A 19,507-nucleotide genomic window follows, 5' to 3' on the forward strand; every position below is an offset into this window, starting at 1 on the left:
CACCACCTGAAGGGTTACCTGGCCTGCGGGTGTGTGGAGATCGCAACCATGGGTTTTAATACACAAGGACACGGGCTTTTATCCTCTAAATTTCTCTACTTTATTACAGATTACCACAAATACCACAAAAATCACCACCAGCAAGTATACTACCACAAAATCACCACTAGCAAGTATACTTGTGATTAACAAAGTGAATATAAATATATATATATCAAGCAATTACAAAATACTAGTAGCAATCAATAATATAGTATCATCAACAGTATGGTAGCAATCAATAGTAAAGCAACAATCAAAAGTATAGCAATAACCAAGTAGGTATATACTATTACAAGTTATTACAAACTTAGCATTAGTGAAGCAAACTTATTAACAATATAACAGCTGATGTACTTGATTACCTATAAGGATATATAATATCGGTATGAAGTGAATTAGACAGATTTCAGAAGGGGCCAAACCATCCCAGAGGGAGGACAAACTGATCCCAGAGGGGGACCCAACCATCCCCAAAAGAGGGGAGCACAAACTGAACCCCAAAAGTGGGCCCAGAGAGCGACCAAGAAAATAACAGTCTCACTTCAAAGATGATGCGAGAGATGTCACAGAGTCTGGAGTCAGCCAGGCATCCCTGGTGAGAGTCCAAGATCTCATAGAAAGTTCATGCGGAGAATTCAGCCTGTTTAGGAAAGGAAAAGTATGTGCAGCACGGGAAGTTCTCAGAGAGAGGGGCTCAATTTTGGATTAAAAATTAAGCCCTTTTTATATCATAGAGACATAAGAGTGGAGGACACCACCACTGCAAGCAGCCAATAGATGCTGATGTTTCTAATTTTCTACTTTTCACCTGTAACAGCCAATAGATGATGAGGTTTCTATTCTTTCAGACCATTTTTTATTTTTCCAGACTATTTTCCACCTTTTCAGACAATAAGTTGCCTTTACAGTCCCTTGTTTTTGCGCTTATCGGTGGTATCCCAGGATGCCTCTGGTTCTTAGGTACCACAGCTGTACTTCAAAGAGGCCAGCTGCACTTTCCAAGGATGTTTCTGGTTCCCAGCCTCACAGTTCCCAGGCTGGCAGACATATTCTCTGTCAGTATTTTTTAGCAGGCAGTTTCTTCTGTTCAGTAATTTTTCCCCTTCTAACCAGGCTGCCTTTCTGGCTGCTCACATCAGGTATCAACCTGACGTGTCAGCCCCTCACCCCCAGCTGGCGTGGTTTGCAGCAATTGCAGCACTTGTAGGATATTTCTTTTGCTTCACAACTGGTTTGCTTTCCTCCCTTTTATACCAGACTGGGAAGTGAGTTGGTGGAGTAGTGTAGTACACTACTGTATTGCTGTGTGCAGTGGCTGATTTCAGTAAGTGTTGTCGTGTGTCATCTGCTATCATCTTAATTATCAAGCCCGCTGACAGCAAAGAAGAGGCAGATATGAACTATCGATTGGCTTAGCAGGCAAAGACAGAAAAACTGTAGCTTTTTTTAAAAATCAGATCTTGAGGATAGATCAGAAGTTCACATGCTAACTTTGGGGACAAGAGAGCTGGCATTTCAGACCTTTCCCTGCTACGTAACTCCCACAAACTGATGTGACGGTCAAGACCCTGTTTTTGAGATCTTTGCCATCCAGTCAATCAGCAGCCTTGGGTGAGGCATCTAAATTCCTCCTGCTACGGGTTGTGAGAACTGGCGTGCAGTAACATAGCTGGTTCTACCAAGGGTGCAGCCAGTGGAAAAGGCTCATGGCCCTGCCAGCCTGGGCTGTTCATTGCTGTTCTTGGTGCTTCGCTTAACTTCCTTGACCATTGCACTGCCTTGACTGTGTAACTGTTTATAGGGCTCTGCTGTAACCAGGCGAGGACTCTAGTCACTGTCAACGTGGTGACTTGGATTTAGCTCCTTTCTCTGCCTAGAGGAGCCCAGAAGACCCATCCCAGGGGGATGCTCTAACCAGCACGATGGCTGCTCTTCTGAGATGGAGCTATATTCATTCCCCTGCTTGCACCTGTGCAGCGTGACCACTGTAATTCAATATTCATTGGTCCAGAGGGAGGGAGGGAAAGATCTTTATAAACCGATTATTAGGACAATCATGCAGGAGGGGGGAGCTGGCCTGTGCTTCACATGAAATATTTACATATTTCTTGGAGGCCTAATTGGGTTGCTGGATAAAAGGGGTAACGTTACTGCCTTCTTCAGCCAGGTTTGAATGAGGCCCGGGTGCTTGGAGCGTCCCTACTAGATAATGGTCCTTTTCTGAGTGTAGTGGGGAAGAATGCTTGACGGATGCTCTGAGCAGGACACAAGCATTTAGAGCTCAATTTTGTTACCATTTCAGCTGTGCGTGGATTTGGCCATTGAAACGCCTAGGGCATTTCAGGCCCCTTGAGAGCAGAGGTGATGCCACCCCTAGGCACCTGGGAGCAGGAGCCATGGACTGCGCTGTGCTGCACATCCGCGGAGAAGGACAGAGGAATTCCCGTCCTAAGGATTTTAGTCTTTCTGTTGCCATCGTCTGATCCCAGGCTAACGTGGCATGGCTGCGTGTGCAGTGTGGCCAGATGGCATTCAATTGTGGCAACTCAAAGCAGCGAGGCCTTCGGGTTGCTATGGTGCCTGCGTCACACACGCGTGCAGGGTGCTGGCTTCACAGTTTACGTTCGAACGTGCCCGTGTGTGCCTGAGCAACGCCACGTAGTCTGGCACAACCACATTGCACAGTTCTTTCCATCTCCCTCTATCCCCCTTCCCCGCTTTCTTCTTCCTGCCTTCCATTGCAGGATTGTTTCTGAACCTTTCCTGCACCTTTTTTCCCTTTCCTTTAGCCTGTGCCAGCTTTCCCTGCCACCATATACATGCTGTGATGCTCCTACAGCTGTTTGATTCCCACTGCATCCTTGGCACCTATCTTTTCCATGCTGCTGAGACCCGCAGGCCAGCCAGGTGCCTCCACCTTTGAAAGAAAAGCCACTTTCTGCTTCCACAGCTCACTTTAAGACATTACCCATTCTACTCCCCTGGCAGGTTTAAAAATGTAGGACAACTATGGCATAGAGTGCCCCATTTCTAGGGTGGAAGAGTGGCTGTAGTCAGTTTTTTTATCAGCAGCAGTCTGAAAAAAAGTCCAGTTGGGCATTAGGTTAACTAGCTGGGACTGGAGACAATTTCTGGTGAGGCAGGTTTGTTTTCAAAAACTTCTGCTCTGAGTGACTGCTACAACCAAGGGGCCTTCAAATCTCACCCCGCTGTGACTGTCATCCCATGCCCTGGGACTACGCTCTGCCCTCAGCTTCAGTTTGAACACAATATTCTGTGGTTGCTCAAAGCCGTATATTTTTAAATCCTGTCTTATGAGGTAGCAGGTTTAAGTGATTGCTATTTAATGGCTGCAATGTCCTTTGTTTCAGGAAGCTGAGACCATCTCCAAGTCTTGCAAAGAGAAGAAGAAAGTGAAGAAGAAACCAGCCTGCAGCCCTGGAGGAGTGTTTGTGAGACTGCGCTGAGGAATGAACCTCCGATGAGGGGCAGGCAGACCGAGCAGGTAGAATGGCAGTATTCTAGACAATGCAAAGTGTTTGCATAGCCCAGCTCCACAGACAAGTTGTGGTTCTCTGCATTTCATTGAAGTATTTTTTTAGCGCTCTAGTTCTCTGGGATAGAAAGTATTTTTAAATCACAGCAGCAGTGTTTTTTATTTGAAAAAAAAAAAAGGCAGGAAGACTTCTCTTCCTGTCCAGGTAGTAGTTTAGCAACAGCTTTGCAAATTATTAGGTGACATTTCAAGAGTTGACTGCAGCAATGTCATAGGCCCTCCTACATCTGAGAAAAGTATCTCCATCTACTAGTCTATTTTGTACTACTGCCTGGGGGGGGGGGAGGGAAGCACCTTACCTTCTAAAATAATCAGACAGGACCTTCAGTGTGGAATACAGTGTCTGGGAGAAGTACTCCTCAGCTGCACACAGGTGCCTGGCCCCTTGATTTTCATCTTCAAGTCATTCCTAAATAAGCCAGGAAGCTACTCCTTCATGAGGTGCCAGATGAACTGCAGCGGTGGGTCTCCGAGTCTAACTCGGGGCTGAAGAGTTCACTAGGTTATGGGGCACGTTGTGGTTAGAGATGGCAATCCTGACCTCTCCTCCATGCCTAAAAAACATTTTGTGACTTCACATATAAAGATTTTTCTCTCATCTGTGTGCTGTTGTGAAATTCTTTTCCCTTTGGAACCCTCATTGTGCTTATTTTCAGAGTTTTGATTTCAGTAAGAAATCCTTGCACTGTAAGGTTAATTTGCTAGTGCTTGAATCCTGATCTGCCCTCTCCTTAGTTACCAAAGGAAACTTAATTGCTGAGAAATTCAAAGGTGCTGAAAAAAAATCAATTTGTTTTCGTGTGCACAGACTGAGGGAGAGGCACGCTGAGTAATGGCATAAGCCTTGTATCAGAGCTAAAGAGGAGAAATTCAGTCTCTAGAGCCCACTTCAGTGTGTAGGGGATGATGGTGGTGAGAAGCTGCAGTAGATGAGCTATTTCCTACACCACCACTGGTGCTAAATTCTCATGTAGGAACAGTGCAAAAGATCAACCCGAGTTGTTCCGTGTCCAAAGGGCAACGAAGCTGGTGAAGGGTCTAGAGCACAAGTCCTCTGAGGAGCGGCTGAGGGAACTGGGGTTGTTCAGCCTGGAGAAAAGGAGGCTGAGGGGAGACCTCATTGCTCTCTGAACTACCTCAACTACCTGAAAGGAGGTTGTAGCGAGGTGGGTGTCGGTCTCTTCTCCCAAGTAACAAGCGATAGGACAAGAGGAAATGGCCTCAAGTTGCGCCAGGGGAGGTTTAGATCAGATATTAGGAAATATTAGGATATTTCGGTGTCTTCACTGAAAGGGTTGTCAAGCATTGGACCAGGCTGCCCAGGGAAGTGGTGGAGTCACCATCCCTGGAGGTATTTAAAAGACATGTAGATGTGGCACTTAGGGACATGGTTTAGTGGTGGACTTGGCAGTGCTAGGTTAACGGTTGGACTTGATGATCTTAAGGGTCTTTTCTAACCTAAATGACTCTATGATTCAGAGAACCTCAGAAATTGTAGCTTACATGAAGATGGATTTGTACACGTAACAGTTACAACAGACAAGTGGCCGAGATCCTTGCTGCCAGCACCCATGCCTATTTGACAACACATAGACAACAGAAAAAGCAGCCTCAACTCCCAATATAATAGCACTGTGCCTGCTGTATAATAGCACTGTGCCTGTTTACAGTCTGGCAATCTATACTCAAGTCTCTCATAGTCAGATAGCAAATATAAGAAATTAATTTTATTTTCTTAAATGAAGATGATAAATAATTTAATGCACAGAATATAAGAATTGGCAGGATACCAGCAAGTTCAACTGTAAACAGAATAAAACTGCAATAGAAAAAATTGCTGCTATGAGTACTAAATACTCTTTAGCCCATAAGGGACCTGCTCTTACTTAAAAGTTTAATCCAGGAAGATTTTTTTTAATTACTATTTTATTAAAAGAATCAAACCAAGCATATGCATTTATACTCAACAAGGTGTAACTGCTTCAGTTTTGGAAGGCATCCACCTACTATGTCCCATCTCTACAACAAGAGTTGTGAAGTCCTTGCAGAAGGTAGAGGGGTCATCACCAGAAGTTAGGGGAGTCAGTGTGTCCCACGGGATTACAGAACAGTCCAGAGGAGTGTGGAGACGGGAGGATGGCCACCGTCACACTGGCACCACTGAGACGCTGAGTATTTCCATGTTACCAGCCAGATCCTATGCCCGAAAATACGTGAGGGTTTATTGGAAATACTCTGCACTACTTGGAGGAGTTAAGAGCCCTTATCTGCCCCAGGGCTGTACACAGTTGCTGAGAGTGGAGGCATTTCCCCTTGGAAAGACAAAGGGAGAAGTTCTCCCACCCTGTTGTCCTCTGGGGTTATGGAAATTGCAAAAGATACTAAAAAAAAAAAAAAAAAAAAAAAAAAAATCTATGGCGGCATTTTAGTTCTACATGAGATTTTAAATTTATGTAAACCAGTTTTCAAGAAAAACAAGAATTCTTTAGTAAAGGCCTTGGAGTGTGTGTTTGTATATAAACAAAAAACCCAAAGTGCCAGGCTTCAATCCATCAGAAAAGAGAGGAACAGACTGAAGGCAAAAATCCAGATCCTATATTTAAGATTAATTTACTTGGATCAGAGTAGATCTGTTGGAATCTGTCATTAGTATTCCCATATTGGGAATACTAACTTGGGAATAGTATTCCCATTTCAAGGGCATATCAAAGTTTAATATTTCCATTTCGAGAGGAGCTGAGAGTGAGAACATTCCTTGGAGAATATTCCAAAAGAAAACAAAATTAATTCTAAAACACACTAGGAAACACTTTCTGATTTAGCATAAAAGTCCTTTGAAATAAATACAGTATTCAATAGGGGACAATGAAATATTACTATTTGCCTGCTTCCCCCCCAGTTATTTTGATCTTTAGTGTTACATATTCAGAAAACACTTTTAGTGCACGGTAAGAATACCAAAACAAAAAGATACCAAGGTTATCTACAGCGCAAACATGATCGTTTAACTGATGTTGCCTGGGTGGCCTTTTCTCCATCTGTATTTGATGCAGCCATTCCACTTGGATCTATTTCCAGAACCTGTAAAATCCCAGTGCTATTGCTAAGCAAGTGAATACTGAAGCTGTTAAAAAAAAAAAGAAAGGAAATAATTAGCTGAATGCTAAATTGTATCACCTTCTACATTCCGGAAACTAACTGCGAACAGATGGAAGAATGATAACAACTGTAGAGCAGAGCCTCCTAAACTTCCTGAATTGCTGCAGGTGTGACACAGTAATTTTAGAAGACAATGACTTGTCTCAGATGTAATATCCTGCACAGTAGCACTGCCCAGGTGGTGAGATGGGCGGTCGAATTCAGCAGCCCGAGGAACTGTGTTTTCAGGGACACACCTGAATAACTACAACAGGCTACAGTAACTTTTACTATCCTCACCCATCTATTGGAAACTATTACAGGAGAGAAGGCTGCATCAGGTCTTGCGTTAGACGTAATTAGAATGATTTCCCACTGAACAAAATGACAATGAACTAACAATACACGTATCTGAGACAACATTAGGGTATCTAGGCAGCACCTCTGAAGCCTGATGAGTTGTCTTTCAGATTGGTTAAGCTGCTGTTTCAATTTGTGTTAGAATAAAGCTCATTATGTTTCCCTTTGAACTTGTTCTCGCTTCCAAATGTAATGCGTTACTCTCTTTTTATCCAGCTCCAATACAATAAAAATTTCATTGCTTATGTATATATTGAGAAGACAATCTCAAATCAGACTGAAATTTGTTCTGCTTGGCAGGGGAAGGTACCGGTACCGCCACACTGAAACGATGCGTCTGTGGAGGACTGAACGGGGGGCAGAACTGGTCACTCTCAGACTAGTCCTGAATATCAGCAAGCTTTCAGGGGAACTTAAATAAGCACAGGAGAACTGTTGGAGCAACTCGGCCACATAAATGGCTGCCCTGCACCAAGCAGAGGTACCGTCAGACTAGGCAAGGTATTTAGGCTTCTCTCCTACTCCTCCTAATCCCTGTTCTGAGCGCAATCCTAGTCCCGCTGCAGCAGTGTCTGCATGTTCCCACCTCTTCTGGGTTCTCCGTCACATTTCTTTCAACTGGGGAGGGTCCCATCCCCCCAGTCCCGGTTATCTGCTGTTACACAACTGACTTCTTGAATTCACTTCGCATATATTCTTGAATAACATTTTATACATCCAAAATACAATACTGGTACTCACCTCCTTGCCTACCACATACCTGCCAAATAACGTATCGTATCGAGTTTATTTGATTCCATGAGCGTTTTTAAGGAAGCTATTTCAGTGTCAATTTTATTACTGATTTCTGAGATAACACTGTTGGTACTTGAATCCTGGAACATTAAAAGATAGCACGTATTTGACAATGATCTCTAGCCCTTTCAGCTTTGCAAAGCCAAACAAGAATACCAGGCTACCAACAAGAAAGAGAAACAAATTTCCAGCCTATCACTGAAGTAAAATACGGAACTGGTAAGAGACCTTAGAAGACACAGAACAGCATTTAATACAATCCAGGAAAAATATTAAAGAGGGAGACAGAAAAAGAGAAAAAACAGATCATACAGATTTTTGTCCCTGATATGCCAGTGCTTCCTAAAGGAGGCATTCCCCAGCACACAGGTAGTATCCCTAAATTTTTGCAAAACAAAGGTTTAAGCATTCACAAGCCATATCCAGAAAAGGGAGGAGACGCTGAAGACGGGACACGTCCATCTTTAGCCTCTCAGTCTTCAGCGCCCGCTAGCAGCTTTGAGGACTTCCAGCCCTTGAAATACTTGCTTGGCTGTAGGCGCCTGACCCCTCCCTCTGGTACAGCTGCTCAGCTGAGCTGTTAATGTTGGGAAGGGCAGCACGGCAGTGCACACCCCACCTACAGCAGCCTGCACGTAAGATACTCGGGGAGCGAGAGACAAGGCTCGTATGCCTCCTTCTGCCCGAACGGTGCTTGCTGCAAATCCCACAGACCTGGGCAATAAACACGTGCAACAGACGCGAGTGACAGAGCCCAGCCTTTTGCTTTACCACATTCAAAAATCTATTAACTTTCACGGAAGTTTGGGGTTTACGCAACATGCAACACATAACTATATCCTGCTCGATATAAAGTGAGCTTTGTTCAGTACTTACTTTTTTATGAAACTCTGTAGTTGCTTCCATCAGTTTCCTCTCCTGATCTGTAAACTGTGGATAAAAGATAAATTACAATTGTCGTAAGGGAAAACCAGAGACAGCACTGATGAGGGTATCTTCATAGGTCAGCTTACCATATCTGTCACTCTGCTCCTTTCCAGGTTTATGTCTAGCTTGCTGTCAGCTCGGATTTTACCGGTTTCATTCTTCAAAGCAAATAAAGATTATGAAAATAACTGTTTACTTTCCCCTAATAGGAGTGTGTAGGTACTTGCTGTTTACTTACCATTAGCTGCTGTTTAACTTGATCTAATTCAATTTTCATTTTCTAAGTGCAGAGGAGAAAAAAAAAATGATTTTACAAATTCAGAAAACTGCTGACCAAGTTAATCAGTCACGTGTTACCACCGCATGCAAGCAATCTTTCTTCCATAATTTTTCTCCCAATGGGGCAATTTGTTCTTGATTAAATATCCTAACTGGTGTGTTCAATTTGTATAGCCTTATATGATCGGCTGGGAATTCTGCTCAAAATAAAGGGATTATTTTGTAACGATGATGATCTTGTTATTCTGAGACTAAAGACAGCAGAAAAATACCAAAATGCTGCCAAGCAAAAGCAAAATGTGTCTCAATCACCAGTTTAATCAAATTGCTGCAAAGAAATGGCTGACTACTCTCCCTGCATCGTACGGTTAATGGTGACAAGACTCTACCAGAACCACCCTTAAATAAAAATACAGAAGACGAATCTAAGACGGGTAGATTATTTTTTTTTCTTTGCAGAACTGGGCAAGTCTTATCACGTGAAATACATTTTTCTGTGATCACAGAAGTTGTGATCTACAAACACTTCAACTCTGATAAAGTATCCATAATTACTTTTACATTCATATTTTGTTCCACAAAAATGTACAACAGGTATAACGCAACGTCTAACAATTTAACTGCTTAATTAAAACTGTTAGTACCTCATTCTCCGCTCTCAAGTTTGCAAATTCACTTTTCTCCAAGATGACCATATCTTTTCGAATGGAGTCCAAATGTGCCATTATCTGCTGTAAAGTTATTTCCTTAGAAACAATAAAACGTCATTGATTAAGTTGCACACTTTCTGGCAGGTAAAGGAAAGTAAAGATTTTTAGATCTGAAATTACGAAATTAGCTACTGCAAAGCACAAAAATGGGGAGACTCTCCAACAAGAAAGTGACCGAAACACAGAATTTGATAGCTGCAATTTCTTTGGAAGACTCAAGAGGTTTTGGGTTTGTGCTTTTTCTGTTGCTTTAATATACCAGCTCTGAATTTAAGCAAAAAAGCCAGAGGTATTAGTCCAAGTAGCTCTGAAATGAAACAGACCCGAAACTACAGGTTAGTCTGTTTTCGGTGAACGTTCAGTAGCCTACGAAGCATTCATTGTTGGTCTGAACCCAGTTCCTAAGCAAGCACTTCCATTTCTTGCCCACAAAATCATCAAAAGCCAAAGCCTCAACGATCTGGGTATCACACTGTCCTCTCAGCGTTAAGTGTGAGGCACACTAGTAAAACATTGCTGGAGAGCAATGAAAAACGGCCTTCCTGGTGTTTGGGCTATCAGGTTCAGAATTCAACTGCCGTTTATAAACTACAGAGTTAAAAAAAAAAAAAAAAAGAAAATAAAGGAAGAAACTTCGTATTTTAGAATCTTGAAAACGATAGTCCTTTAGTTAGCATAAGGAAGTTACCCTACTATTTAGCATGGAAAATGACGTATCTCCGTAGGATTCTGCTTTTCAAGCCGAGCGTCAGCAAAACGAAGAGCTCTCATTCAGACTGCGAGCAAACAGTATTTCTCAGATCCTGTGCTGAACTAACTTCGTTAAAATATGCCCTGACCCAACTTCCACTGAAGTCTGACTACTTTGTTGAACACAATGAAGTTTTTACAATTCCTGGGAAAACTTCAGTTGCGTTTACACCGAGGAGCTAATTTGCCTCATTCCATCTTAAAACATTCAGCCTCAACACTGACTACATTATAAAAACCAGTGTTTCTGCCTAATACAATTCCATGCAAATTATATTCGGGATACTGACTTTCTTTACGTATAATAGGATATCCAAAAAGAAAGATTTCCATTTTGGTGAAAAAAACAGAGAGACAAAAGTTCTTGTCTTCTTCTGAGATTTATAGAAGAAACTTAGGTAACTTTTACTGAGAATAAATGCCAGCAAGATAAACATCCGTTGGAAGTAAGGCTGAGCAGTTTAAATAAAATAGCAATGAATGCGTAAATGCATTAACTCATTGAAGAAGAATGGCACGTAATTTCAGCTTGCACAGCCTTCCTGAGTAATTATTAAAACCATTACTGTGCATCAGAGCTTTATTATCCTGGCCCAGATGTCTAGACTACAAGAAAAACTAAAGTTCTTTTTATTTTGGCAATTTGTTAAAACTAATCTTGTCACCACCTCCATTATCAACAGACAGACCAGCCATGCTACTTAACTGATTCACTGCCTCCAGATGTGTCCACAAACATGAACCTGAGTATCTACGTGAAGGAGACACCTCAATGCTTTGCTGCAGTGCAGGCTGAGGTGTTGACCAGTGCAAACAGGTGGGTTTATACCAACAACTGAGTAATTCAGAGCCCACTTCTGTCCCCGAGGGCACGCGACACACCACAGATTATGTCCAGACGGCTAAAATCTCCTCCTAAAACAGGATGGCTCTGTCCGCCCCGCCTGGCGGGAACAGTTCCTGGCCCTATACTTTCACGTGAACTGTGCCCAGGTCAGGGAGACGGAGAGCTGGCACAGGTCAAAATCAAACCAAGGCACCGCAGTGGCTCTGGACAGCCGTGAGGCGGCGTTCGTGCCCATGCCCTAGCTGTGTTTAGCTTTTGCTACAGATGTAGCTTTAGAGACTGAAATGCAGAGTAAAATCACAAAATAGTTTTAATAGTAGTTTTTAGTTTATGAATAGGAAAATAGGGCAAATACAGTGTATCTCAGAACAGAGTTCACATCTTTACTGAAGTTCAGTAAAAACACTGACAATTTTCTGATATTTTAGGTGGTCTTGTTATGTCCCAGGAACCCCTCCTGAATCTCTCTGCTGCCCTCAACTGTTGTAAAGCACAGTTAAAAGTCTGGTTTCACCACGGAGCTTTTCAGCAGCAAATGAAGGAATCTCTGCATTACATTTCTATATCGTGGCTGCGTTTGAAAAGCACTCCTGTGAGATGAAAGGTGTAAGAGATTACTACTCTTAATACCACCCTGAAACTTAGGAAAACCTATCTCAGTGAAGCATTTACAGTACTACAGAGGGTTGCTCACTTGTCTTTCAAATACGAGCCCTTATAGCTACACAATGCTGTATAGGTACACCTTAGCTCACGTTTTACCTGCTGAGCCTGCGTAACCATGTCCTTATAGACTGTGTCTAAGCTGACATTCGACAGGGTTATTAATGCCGATACGATGGTCTCCGCTTGCTCCTTCCCAAAGCCTAGAAGACAGTTGAAGGATGACAAGTTCAGGTTGTATTAGAAAGCTGGGTGAAGAGAAGAGCAAGAGGTACATCATAAACTGGGACACTCAAGTGCTGTACCTAACTACAGTGGCAAATGGGAAGTCACAGTTACTGAAAACTGACAGCGAGGAGCCAGTCACTCTGACTTTTAACTAGAAAAAACACGGACTTAATGCTGCGAAAACCTGAAGCACGTTAACTTTCAATATACTGAAACAGCCTATGCACGCAGCTGACAGGAGGACCAAATTTCTGTACAATGTTTAACTGTTCATGCACTATAAAAATAATCCAGCAAAATTTTACTTTATAAGGAACTTTCACAAATTCTGTTAAAACCAAACTTACCTTGAGCTACAAAGCATGCATCCTATAGAATAATAAAATTAAAAAGTAAGTCCGCATATATTGAAATTGCTCTGCACAGATATGAACACATGCAAAACTGATTTTAAAACTGCTGCATCCATTGCATGCAGAATGAATTCAAATGGGGATTTTTGCTTTCTGATGATAAAAATTACACTTTTTCCATAGCTTGGTGCAATTTTGAAGTGTTAAAGATGATGTGTGGTGAATAGTGGAAAAAAAACCCCACAGCTGTCATTTTCGCCGTATCCGATCTAGTGCCAAGAGCTTTGGCCCTAAGGATTTATTTCCAGCAGTCTCGCTGACGTGTTGTATTTCAATTGTCCTGTTTTATGAAGTTGGATCAATTAACTTTTTGTTGACAAATGCTTCCAGGGCAAATTATGTAGAGAAATATGCCACTGCTCCTTTCTAAAATACTGGTACTGTCAAGCTGCATCATTGGTTTACATTACTAAAAAAGCTGCGCATGCTTTATGACAGTTTGCTTCGACTAAGAGGTGTGACAGTATCGCTTCGGTTCCTCTGAATTTTCAGGGTTACTTAGGTTTTTGCCAATCCATTATTTTGTTCTTCCTCTATAGCAGGAACCGTCCTCGTTGCATGGAAGTTTAGAAAACATGGAGAAATTCATGTAAGTAAGAGAATGGAGCCTGAAAACTGCCTGCAGCAAGTCTGAGAAAAACTAAACGCCTCTCTCACTTCTGTGATAGGTATAGGTTTTACCTATAGAGCCCTGTCACTGTAGTACTGCAGCATTTGTAGAAGTTATGGAACAAATTAAACTGAGTAACACCACAGCGTACCAGCACCGGACAGACTTCAGCCCACGAGTTCTAAAGGAACTCGAAGAAGAAATAGCTGAATCAGTACTGGGGACAAGTAACATCTCACAGCCTACCTCGGTTACCCGAGGACTGGAAAATGGCAAACACAATGCCAGTTTTTAAGAACAGTTCCAGAAGAGATGTAGGGAACTACAGGCTGTCAAGTCTGACATGCATGAAAAAAATAAACATTGTTAGTGGACTATTAGGAGTCTTCTAACTACTAATACACATCATCATTAGACCCAAAGGGTGGAAAAAATCCTAACCTCCGATTGGATAGAGTTCCTACTGTCACTTAGAAGAAAGATCTTGGGATTTTAAAAGATAGTTGCGAGTCTGATGAAGGTATCAGTTCAATGCTTAGTAGGGATCAATAAAGCAAACCAAACCCTGAGGAATATCTAAGAAAAGAAGCAGAGAACAAAATAGATGCAACATTATGTCACTGTTCAAATCCACGGGACATTCAGTTGTCAAATAGTGCCAGCAGCTCTGTTCCCTCCCCTTTGAAACAGGATGCGATAGAAGTGGAAAAGATTCACAGAAGGGCATCATGAATGATCAAGAGTATGGAAAAGCTACTGCTCAAGGAAAAAATTCAACAAGCTAGGAGTCTTCTGTTTGGAAAAGAATGACGGGGGAATATGACAGAAGTTTACATAATCATGAGTGACAAGAGAGATCAAACATTCATTCCCTCTTCCCACAAAAGAGCTGAGCAGGCATCAAATTAACCTTGTAGAAGCCAGATTCTGCATAAACAAACGGAGTGTATGTCTGAAACTCCATGAGAAAGGATGTTTGGGGTACTAATCAGTTTATAGAGGTGCAGGGACTGAATAAGCTTATGGAAAGGTTTCCACTGAAGGTTACCAAAACTCACACCTGACTCAAAATACCTCCAGGGTGAAAACAATTGGAGGCTTACAAAGTACAGAAGGATGCGTCACATACATCTGCCCCGTTTTAACACTCTTCTGCAGGCACTGGCTCACAGCTGCTGTCAGGAGACAGAACCCAGGGCTAGAAGGACCTCTCATCTGACCTCAAACAGCCACACTCACAACACGGCACTGTGCAGCTGCAAATATTTCTAGTTAGAAAAAAACCTTATTAGCAGGCTAGTAGAAAGAATTTCTATTAAAGCTTCATTTTTGCTAGAAAACAGTTCTTTAACCGTTATTGTTATTTACATTTATTAACTGTGTTATGTTCCTTGGCTGGAAGACACTATATAAACTTGCCTACAGCTACAAATAAGGTAAATCTAACGTAATAGTTATTTGTATGGTTACAGAGGCATCAAACAGATGCCTCTCCTTCACCAGCCTCCTCGAGAGGCTGCCAAAACATTTTATAACACCAAGTATTGGTACTTTGGGAAAACCGATAGCACTCAAAGTTATCGTACTTAAACTAAAAGTTTTCCTTTGAATTATTTATCAGATATCACTTACCGTGGGCTTCCAGATCCTGCACTAAAGCATGGGTATCAAAAGTTACCTTCCTCTGCTCCAGGGGAGTGATTTCAACTCTTCTGACATCATATGACTTCCTAATGAGTGTGGCAGCAAAACCTGGAAGTGACAACATGCACTTTAAACTTAACGCAATTGGTTTATCATGCAATACAGTAATTTTAATTTCTTTCGTCATAGCAAAGCTGCACAGAAGTTGCAACAAAAAGCTGGGTCCTTTTGATAGCTTGGTTACAGCACACGTCAGAAACCATCAATCCCTTTTCCATAGGAAACCTATACTAACTAGGACTCATATATCAATCTCAATTGCATCTGTATAACTAGGAAGCTGTGCAACAGACAAGCGTCCCGATACACCAAAGATAAAACCACCACAGCCAATTGTTTTATAAAATTTGAGAAACATCACTTAAATCATTTTCCTACTTTTAAAACATCAGCAGTTCCAACACACTGCTGATCTCTGCTGGTTACAGTTAACAGCCTTCATTTTGTTCTTCACGGAATCCCTCAGCCACGTTCTTTCTACACTTTCTTCTATGACTATCCATTCCAGCAAGGAGAGTCCCATGCGTAAAGATAAAGCTACAGATTTTCTTTAGAAAGTTATGCGAATCTAATGTTCAGAATTAATTTCTTGATTCACCAGTAAAGTAATTGGGAAACAAAGCAATACGATGTTTGTACTCAAGACCTCCGAGATAGGTATTAGTTGAAGAGCCACCCTATTTATTACATGAATGCCTTCCCACAAGGTCCTTCACTGCTTCTCCTACTTTATTTCAAGCATATTTTTCCCTTCATCTTATCTTTGTGGGGCCTTGCATGTTACAGATTCAGTTCTGATAGATTCTTTGTTATCTAAAAAGCCCTGTTACTTCTAAATCCAGGCTTACTTGAAACTTTCTTGCTGCTGGCTCTCTGCCTTAACCAAAATGTCATTCTTTATCTTCTCTAGATCTTTACTCAAAAGCTTTATATCATTTAAACAACAGGGAAGTTGTATTGTGCCACTGCTGGATAAATCAAGTCATGTGCTACCTTGTATCTATTCCAAAGAAATAACTATAACTAAGCCAGCTGTAGTATCCAAACCAAAGTCTGTGTAAGATTTAAGATTAAAGAGGCAAAGGAAAGATTTGTGTTTAAGTGCATGAACACTGAATACTACGTACAAATATTTTAAAATAACTCTAATTTACTGTAGAATAAAACATTCTTTTTTCACTGAGCTATAACAGCTTTTAACCACACAGCTCTTTGTCCTCTAAATGCATTAGTGGATTTTTTTTTCATTGGATTGAACATATATATTGTAGAGACATTCACTCAGAAAAGCTGATATTACAGCAGGAAGCTTTTGGTTGCCTAGACATGCTGCTCTTTTTCCTCCTGCTTCACTCCTGTATTGACTCAATCATAGAATTGTAGAATTGTTTAGGTTGGAAAAGACCCTTAAGATCATCAAGTCCAACTGTTAACCTAGCACTGCCAAGTCCAATGCTAAACCATGACCCTGAGCACCACATCTACACGTCTTTTAAATACCTCCACGGATGGGGACTCAACCACTTCCCTGGGCAGCCTGTTCCAATGCTTGACAACCCTTTCAGCGGAGAAATTTTTCCTAATATCCAATCTAAACCTCCCCTGGCACAACTTGAGCCATTTCTTCTCGTCCTATTGCTTGTTACTTGGGAGAAGAGACCAACACCCACCTCGCTACAACCTCCTTTCAGGGAGTTGTAGAGAGCGATGAGGTCTCCCCTCAGCCTCCTTTTCTCCAGGCTAAACAACCCCAGTTCCCTCAGCCGCTCCTCATAGGACTTGTGCTCTAGACCCTTCACCAGCTTCGACACACGGCTCTCAGCCCAAAGCTGCCCTCAAAACTCACTTATGTTTTCAGAGAACGTACCTGAGACACCGTTTTGTGATGACTTTCTGCACCCCTTGGCTATCTCCCGCTGCTCCTCCCGTCTCAAACATTCTCTGTCAGTCCCCACGATCTACTGAATCCACTGCTCTTGCCCGCCTAGCACACCCCTCGCCTCGGACTTGTTACAGCCCCGAAGGAAGGCGTTTTGTGCTCCCTCACACCCCGCCCCAGGGACAGGCCCCCACGATCGCGCTCAGGCAACCAGCCCCGCCCGCCAAACGCCCTGCGCAGCCTCCAACGCGACTCAACAGACCCCGAGGCCCAGGTTACTCCCCACCACGGCAGGCAGCCTTGTGCCCCCTCCTGCCGCTTTCGCTCCTCGCCCCCCGGAGGGGCTGGGAGCCGCCTGCCTGCCCGGTGCGCAGCGCCGAGCACAGCCCGGCGGAGGGGCTGCCGGCCGGCTCCCGGCGGGCCAAGGGGCCGACCACGGCCCTCCGGCGCCTCTCACCTCTCCGAGGAACCGGAGGCAGCAGGGCCCGGAGCGGGAGCGGGCCCGACCGGGAGCCGCCGCCCCAGGCGAGGAGCGCGGCGCCGGACCGAGCGCCCCTCATCGCGGCACGAGCGCCGCCGCTTCCGGCCCGCGCCGCCAGCCGCCACTCGCCGTCCCCACTGCGCAAGCGCCGTCGTGACACCTTTCCGGTCGAGCCCCGCGGGGCACGCTGGGTATCGTAGTCTTCGGCGGCGGGGAAGGGGCCCGGCTTGAGGGCGGCGGCGCTGCGCCGCCGTGCGGAGGGGAGGAGCGACAGCGCCCGCTGCGCATGCGCGCGCCGCGGCCTCTGCCGGCGGGGCAGCGCTGCGGTGGCCATGTTTGTTTCTCGGCGAGCGGCCGCGGGTCCTTCCTCGTCGTTCCTAAGCTCAAATTGCTGCCAGCAACCTGGCTGCATCAGCCCACCAGCGTTTCTCGTAGCTGGGCTAAGGCTTGGTGATGTGCGAGAGGCTGATCTGCAGCAAATCAGCTGCAGCTGACCCAGTCTGGGGTCAGTTGGGATTTCAGGCCGGTGGTGGCAGCGAGCGGTCAGGTCTCTGGCGCTACCGAGTCTGTAAAAGGTGTTGGTGCCTGTTGAGAGCCAAGATGAACAGGCAGCGGTAAAACACCCACAGAACACGGCGGGTAGAGGGGGAGATAGGGAAAAAATCTGCGGACTGCTCTTGCTTGGAAAATGTACAGAGAAGGGATGTCTAGAGAGAGGCCTCTGTCAGTGGGCTGGTCCAGGGGCTCAGAGGTAAGCAGTGCTCTTGACACAGCCCAGACATGGAAAAACATCCTGGGTATCATGCTGCAAATTGGAATAAAGGACACCTCACTTTGCTGCTGGGCGGCGTGTGCACCCTGGGGAAGTTTATCGTAACGGATCTGGCTGAAACAACCCGTGAAGGAGCGGTGGCTGTATCTGTGCTATGCTGTCGAGCAGCAGCTAGGCAGCCTTGGGCCCAGCTGAGTTGCTTGTGTGTGTTGTCAGCCTGATGGAGCATCCTTGAGGTGTACGTGGGGCTCAAGGAAGGTGTGCCCAGCGTTTTGAGCATTCCCCAGCGAGTGCTTAAACCGAAGTTTGAGTATGATGTCCTTCTTAATTGAGCCGAGCACAGGAGATCTTGTGAAAGACCTTCCTTGTAAGAGCCCTGACGTTGCTTGCCTTCAGGACAGAATGATTTCTGGGCAGGCAGAGTCCAGAGGAAAAGCAGGTGGCCTACAATAGACCATACAGAATTCAGAGCAATTCAGATCTGGATAGGTGCAGGCGTGGAGCATCCATGCAAATAGTGCGAACAGGCAAATTCAGCTCTGGAGGCTGCAAACCTACTGACCAAAAATGCAAGGTCTAGTGACATGAGGGCCGAGCATTCACTGCACACACACAATCCCAAGACGGACTTTGGGAAAAGAAAACAGCCCTGAGTTTCTCATACATACGATCTTTCATGCCTGTATACAGAGTTAGAATAGATTTGTGATGGAGAGGACCGTGCAGAGTCTAAGGGGCCCTATTTTCTCCCAGCTCTATTTGGATGATGTGAACTGCTCCTGATTTAGCCTGGTTTCCCCTTACTCTCTGTCCTGAACTTACTCTAGCCTCAGACAACTGCCATAGGTGAACCTCTCTAAGCCTGGCTCTGCCTATGTCCAAATATCCACGACTTTAAATGCAAAACCAGCCTTGGCTCCAGTTCTGAAAGGATCCTGGATCCTTGTGATTTTGAACTCTGAAGCTTTCAAACTGCAACCTGTTTTCATTTTACTCCCTATCAGAGCAAAATGCAGATTTCACAGCCTCAGAGTATTTTTGCAAAATTGAATTCTTGCTTTTCAGTTTGTGCTAGTTACAGTAAAATACATCAGGCTCTCTCAGACATCGGTTTCACTGTAGAAGTCCAGGGATGCAGAAGTTACATCTGAAAATAAAAGTGCAGACCAAAAAAGAAGATTGCTAGTGGTACTTTTTAGAAGAAGTTCTAACTGAAATAGCGAAGTTTGAGAGGCATGATACAAGACTGTGACGGATGCGCTCGACCCCTGACCGGACGCGCTCGACCCCTGACCAGATTGGTGGTGGTTTGATGCAGGCTCCAGAAGGGGTAGAGGTCTGAGCTGTAGCCGG

The 19,507-nt window shown here is 44.0% G+C and overlaps 2 protein-coding genes across 4 annotated transcripts in view; one reads left to right on the forward strand and one right to left on the reverse strand.

Moving 5' to 3' along the window:
- Nucleotides 1–3,509, forward strand: part of ANKRD42 (ankyrin repeat domain 42) — a 20,406-nt gene extending 16,897 nt beyond the window's left edge. For both annotated transcript variants that reach the window (XM_076328363.1, XM_076328364.1), the window contains one exon: nucleotides 3,414–3,509. In XM_076328363.1, the coding sequence (XP_076184478.1) occupies nucleotides 3,414–3,509 (96 nt within the window). The remainder of the gene's footprint in view (nucleotides 1–3,413) is intronic.
- Nucleotides 77–17,469, reverse strand: CCDC90B (coiled-coil domain containing 90B). 2 transcript variants are annotated; one of them, XM_076328365.1, is made up of 9 exons: nucleotides 17,359–17,469; nucleotides 14,951–15,070; nucleotides 12,167–12,270; nucleotides 9,742–9,843; nucleotides 9,057–9,098; nucleotides 8,905–8,976; nucleotides 8,768–8,821; nucleotides 7,857–7,971; nucleotides 77–6,722 (listed from the first exon to the last, which is right to left on the reverse strand). In XM_076328365.1, the coding sequence occupies exons 1-9, from the start codon at nucleotides 17,459–17,461 to the stop codon at nucleotides 6,667–6,669; spliced, it is 768 nt and encodes a 255-aa protein (XP_076184480.1). In that variant the 5' UTR covers nucleotides 17,462–17,469; the 3' UTR covers nucleotides 77–6,666. The 2 variants fall into 2 exon arrangements, with proteins under 2 accessions (XP_076184480.1, XP_076184481.1); XM_076328366.1 differs by lacking the exon at nucleotides 17,359–17,469 and adding an exon at nucleotides 13,760–13,894 and having other exon boundaries at nucleotides 14,951–15,040.
- Nucleotides 17,470–19,507: the final 2,038 nt, after the last annotated feature.

This window comes from Aptenodytes patagonicus, chromosome 1 (genome assembly GCF_965638725.1).
Source record: "Aptenodytes patagonicus chromosome 1, bAptPat1.pri.cur, whole genome shotgun sequence".
Lineage (NCBI taxonomy): Eukaryota > Metazoa > Chordata > Aves > Sphenisciformes > Spheniscidae > Aptenodytes > Aptenodytes patagonicus.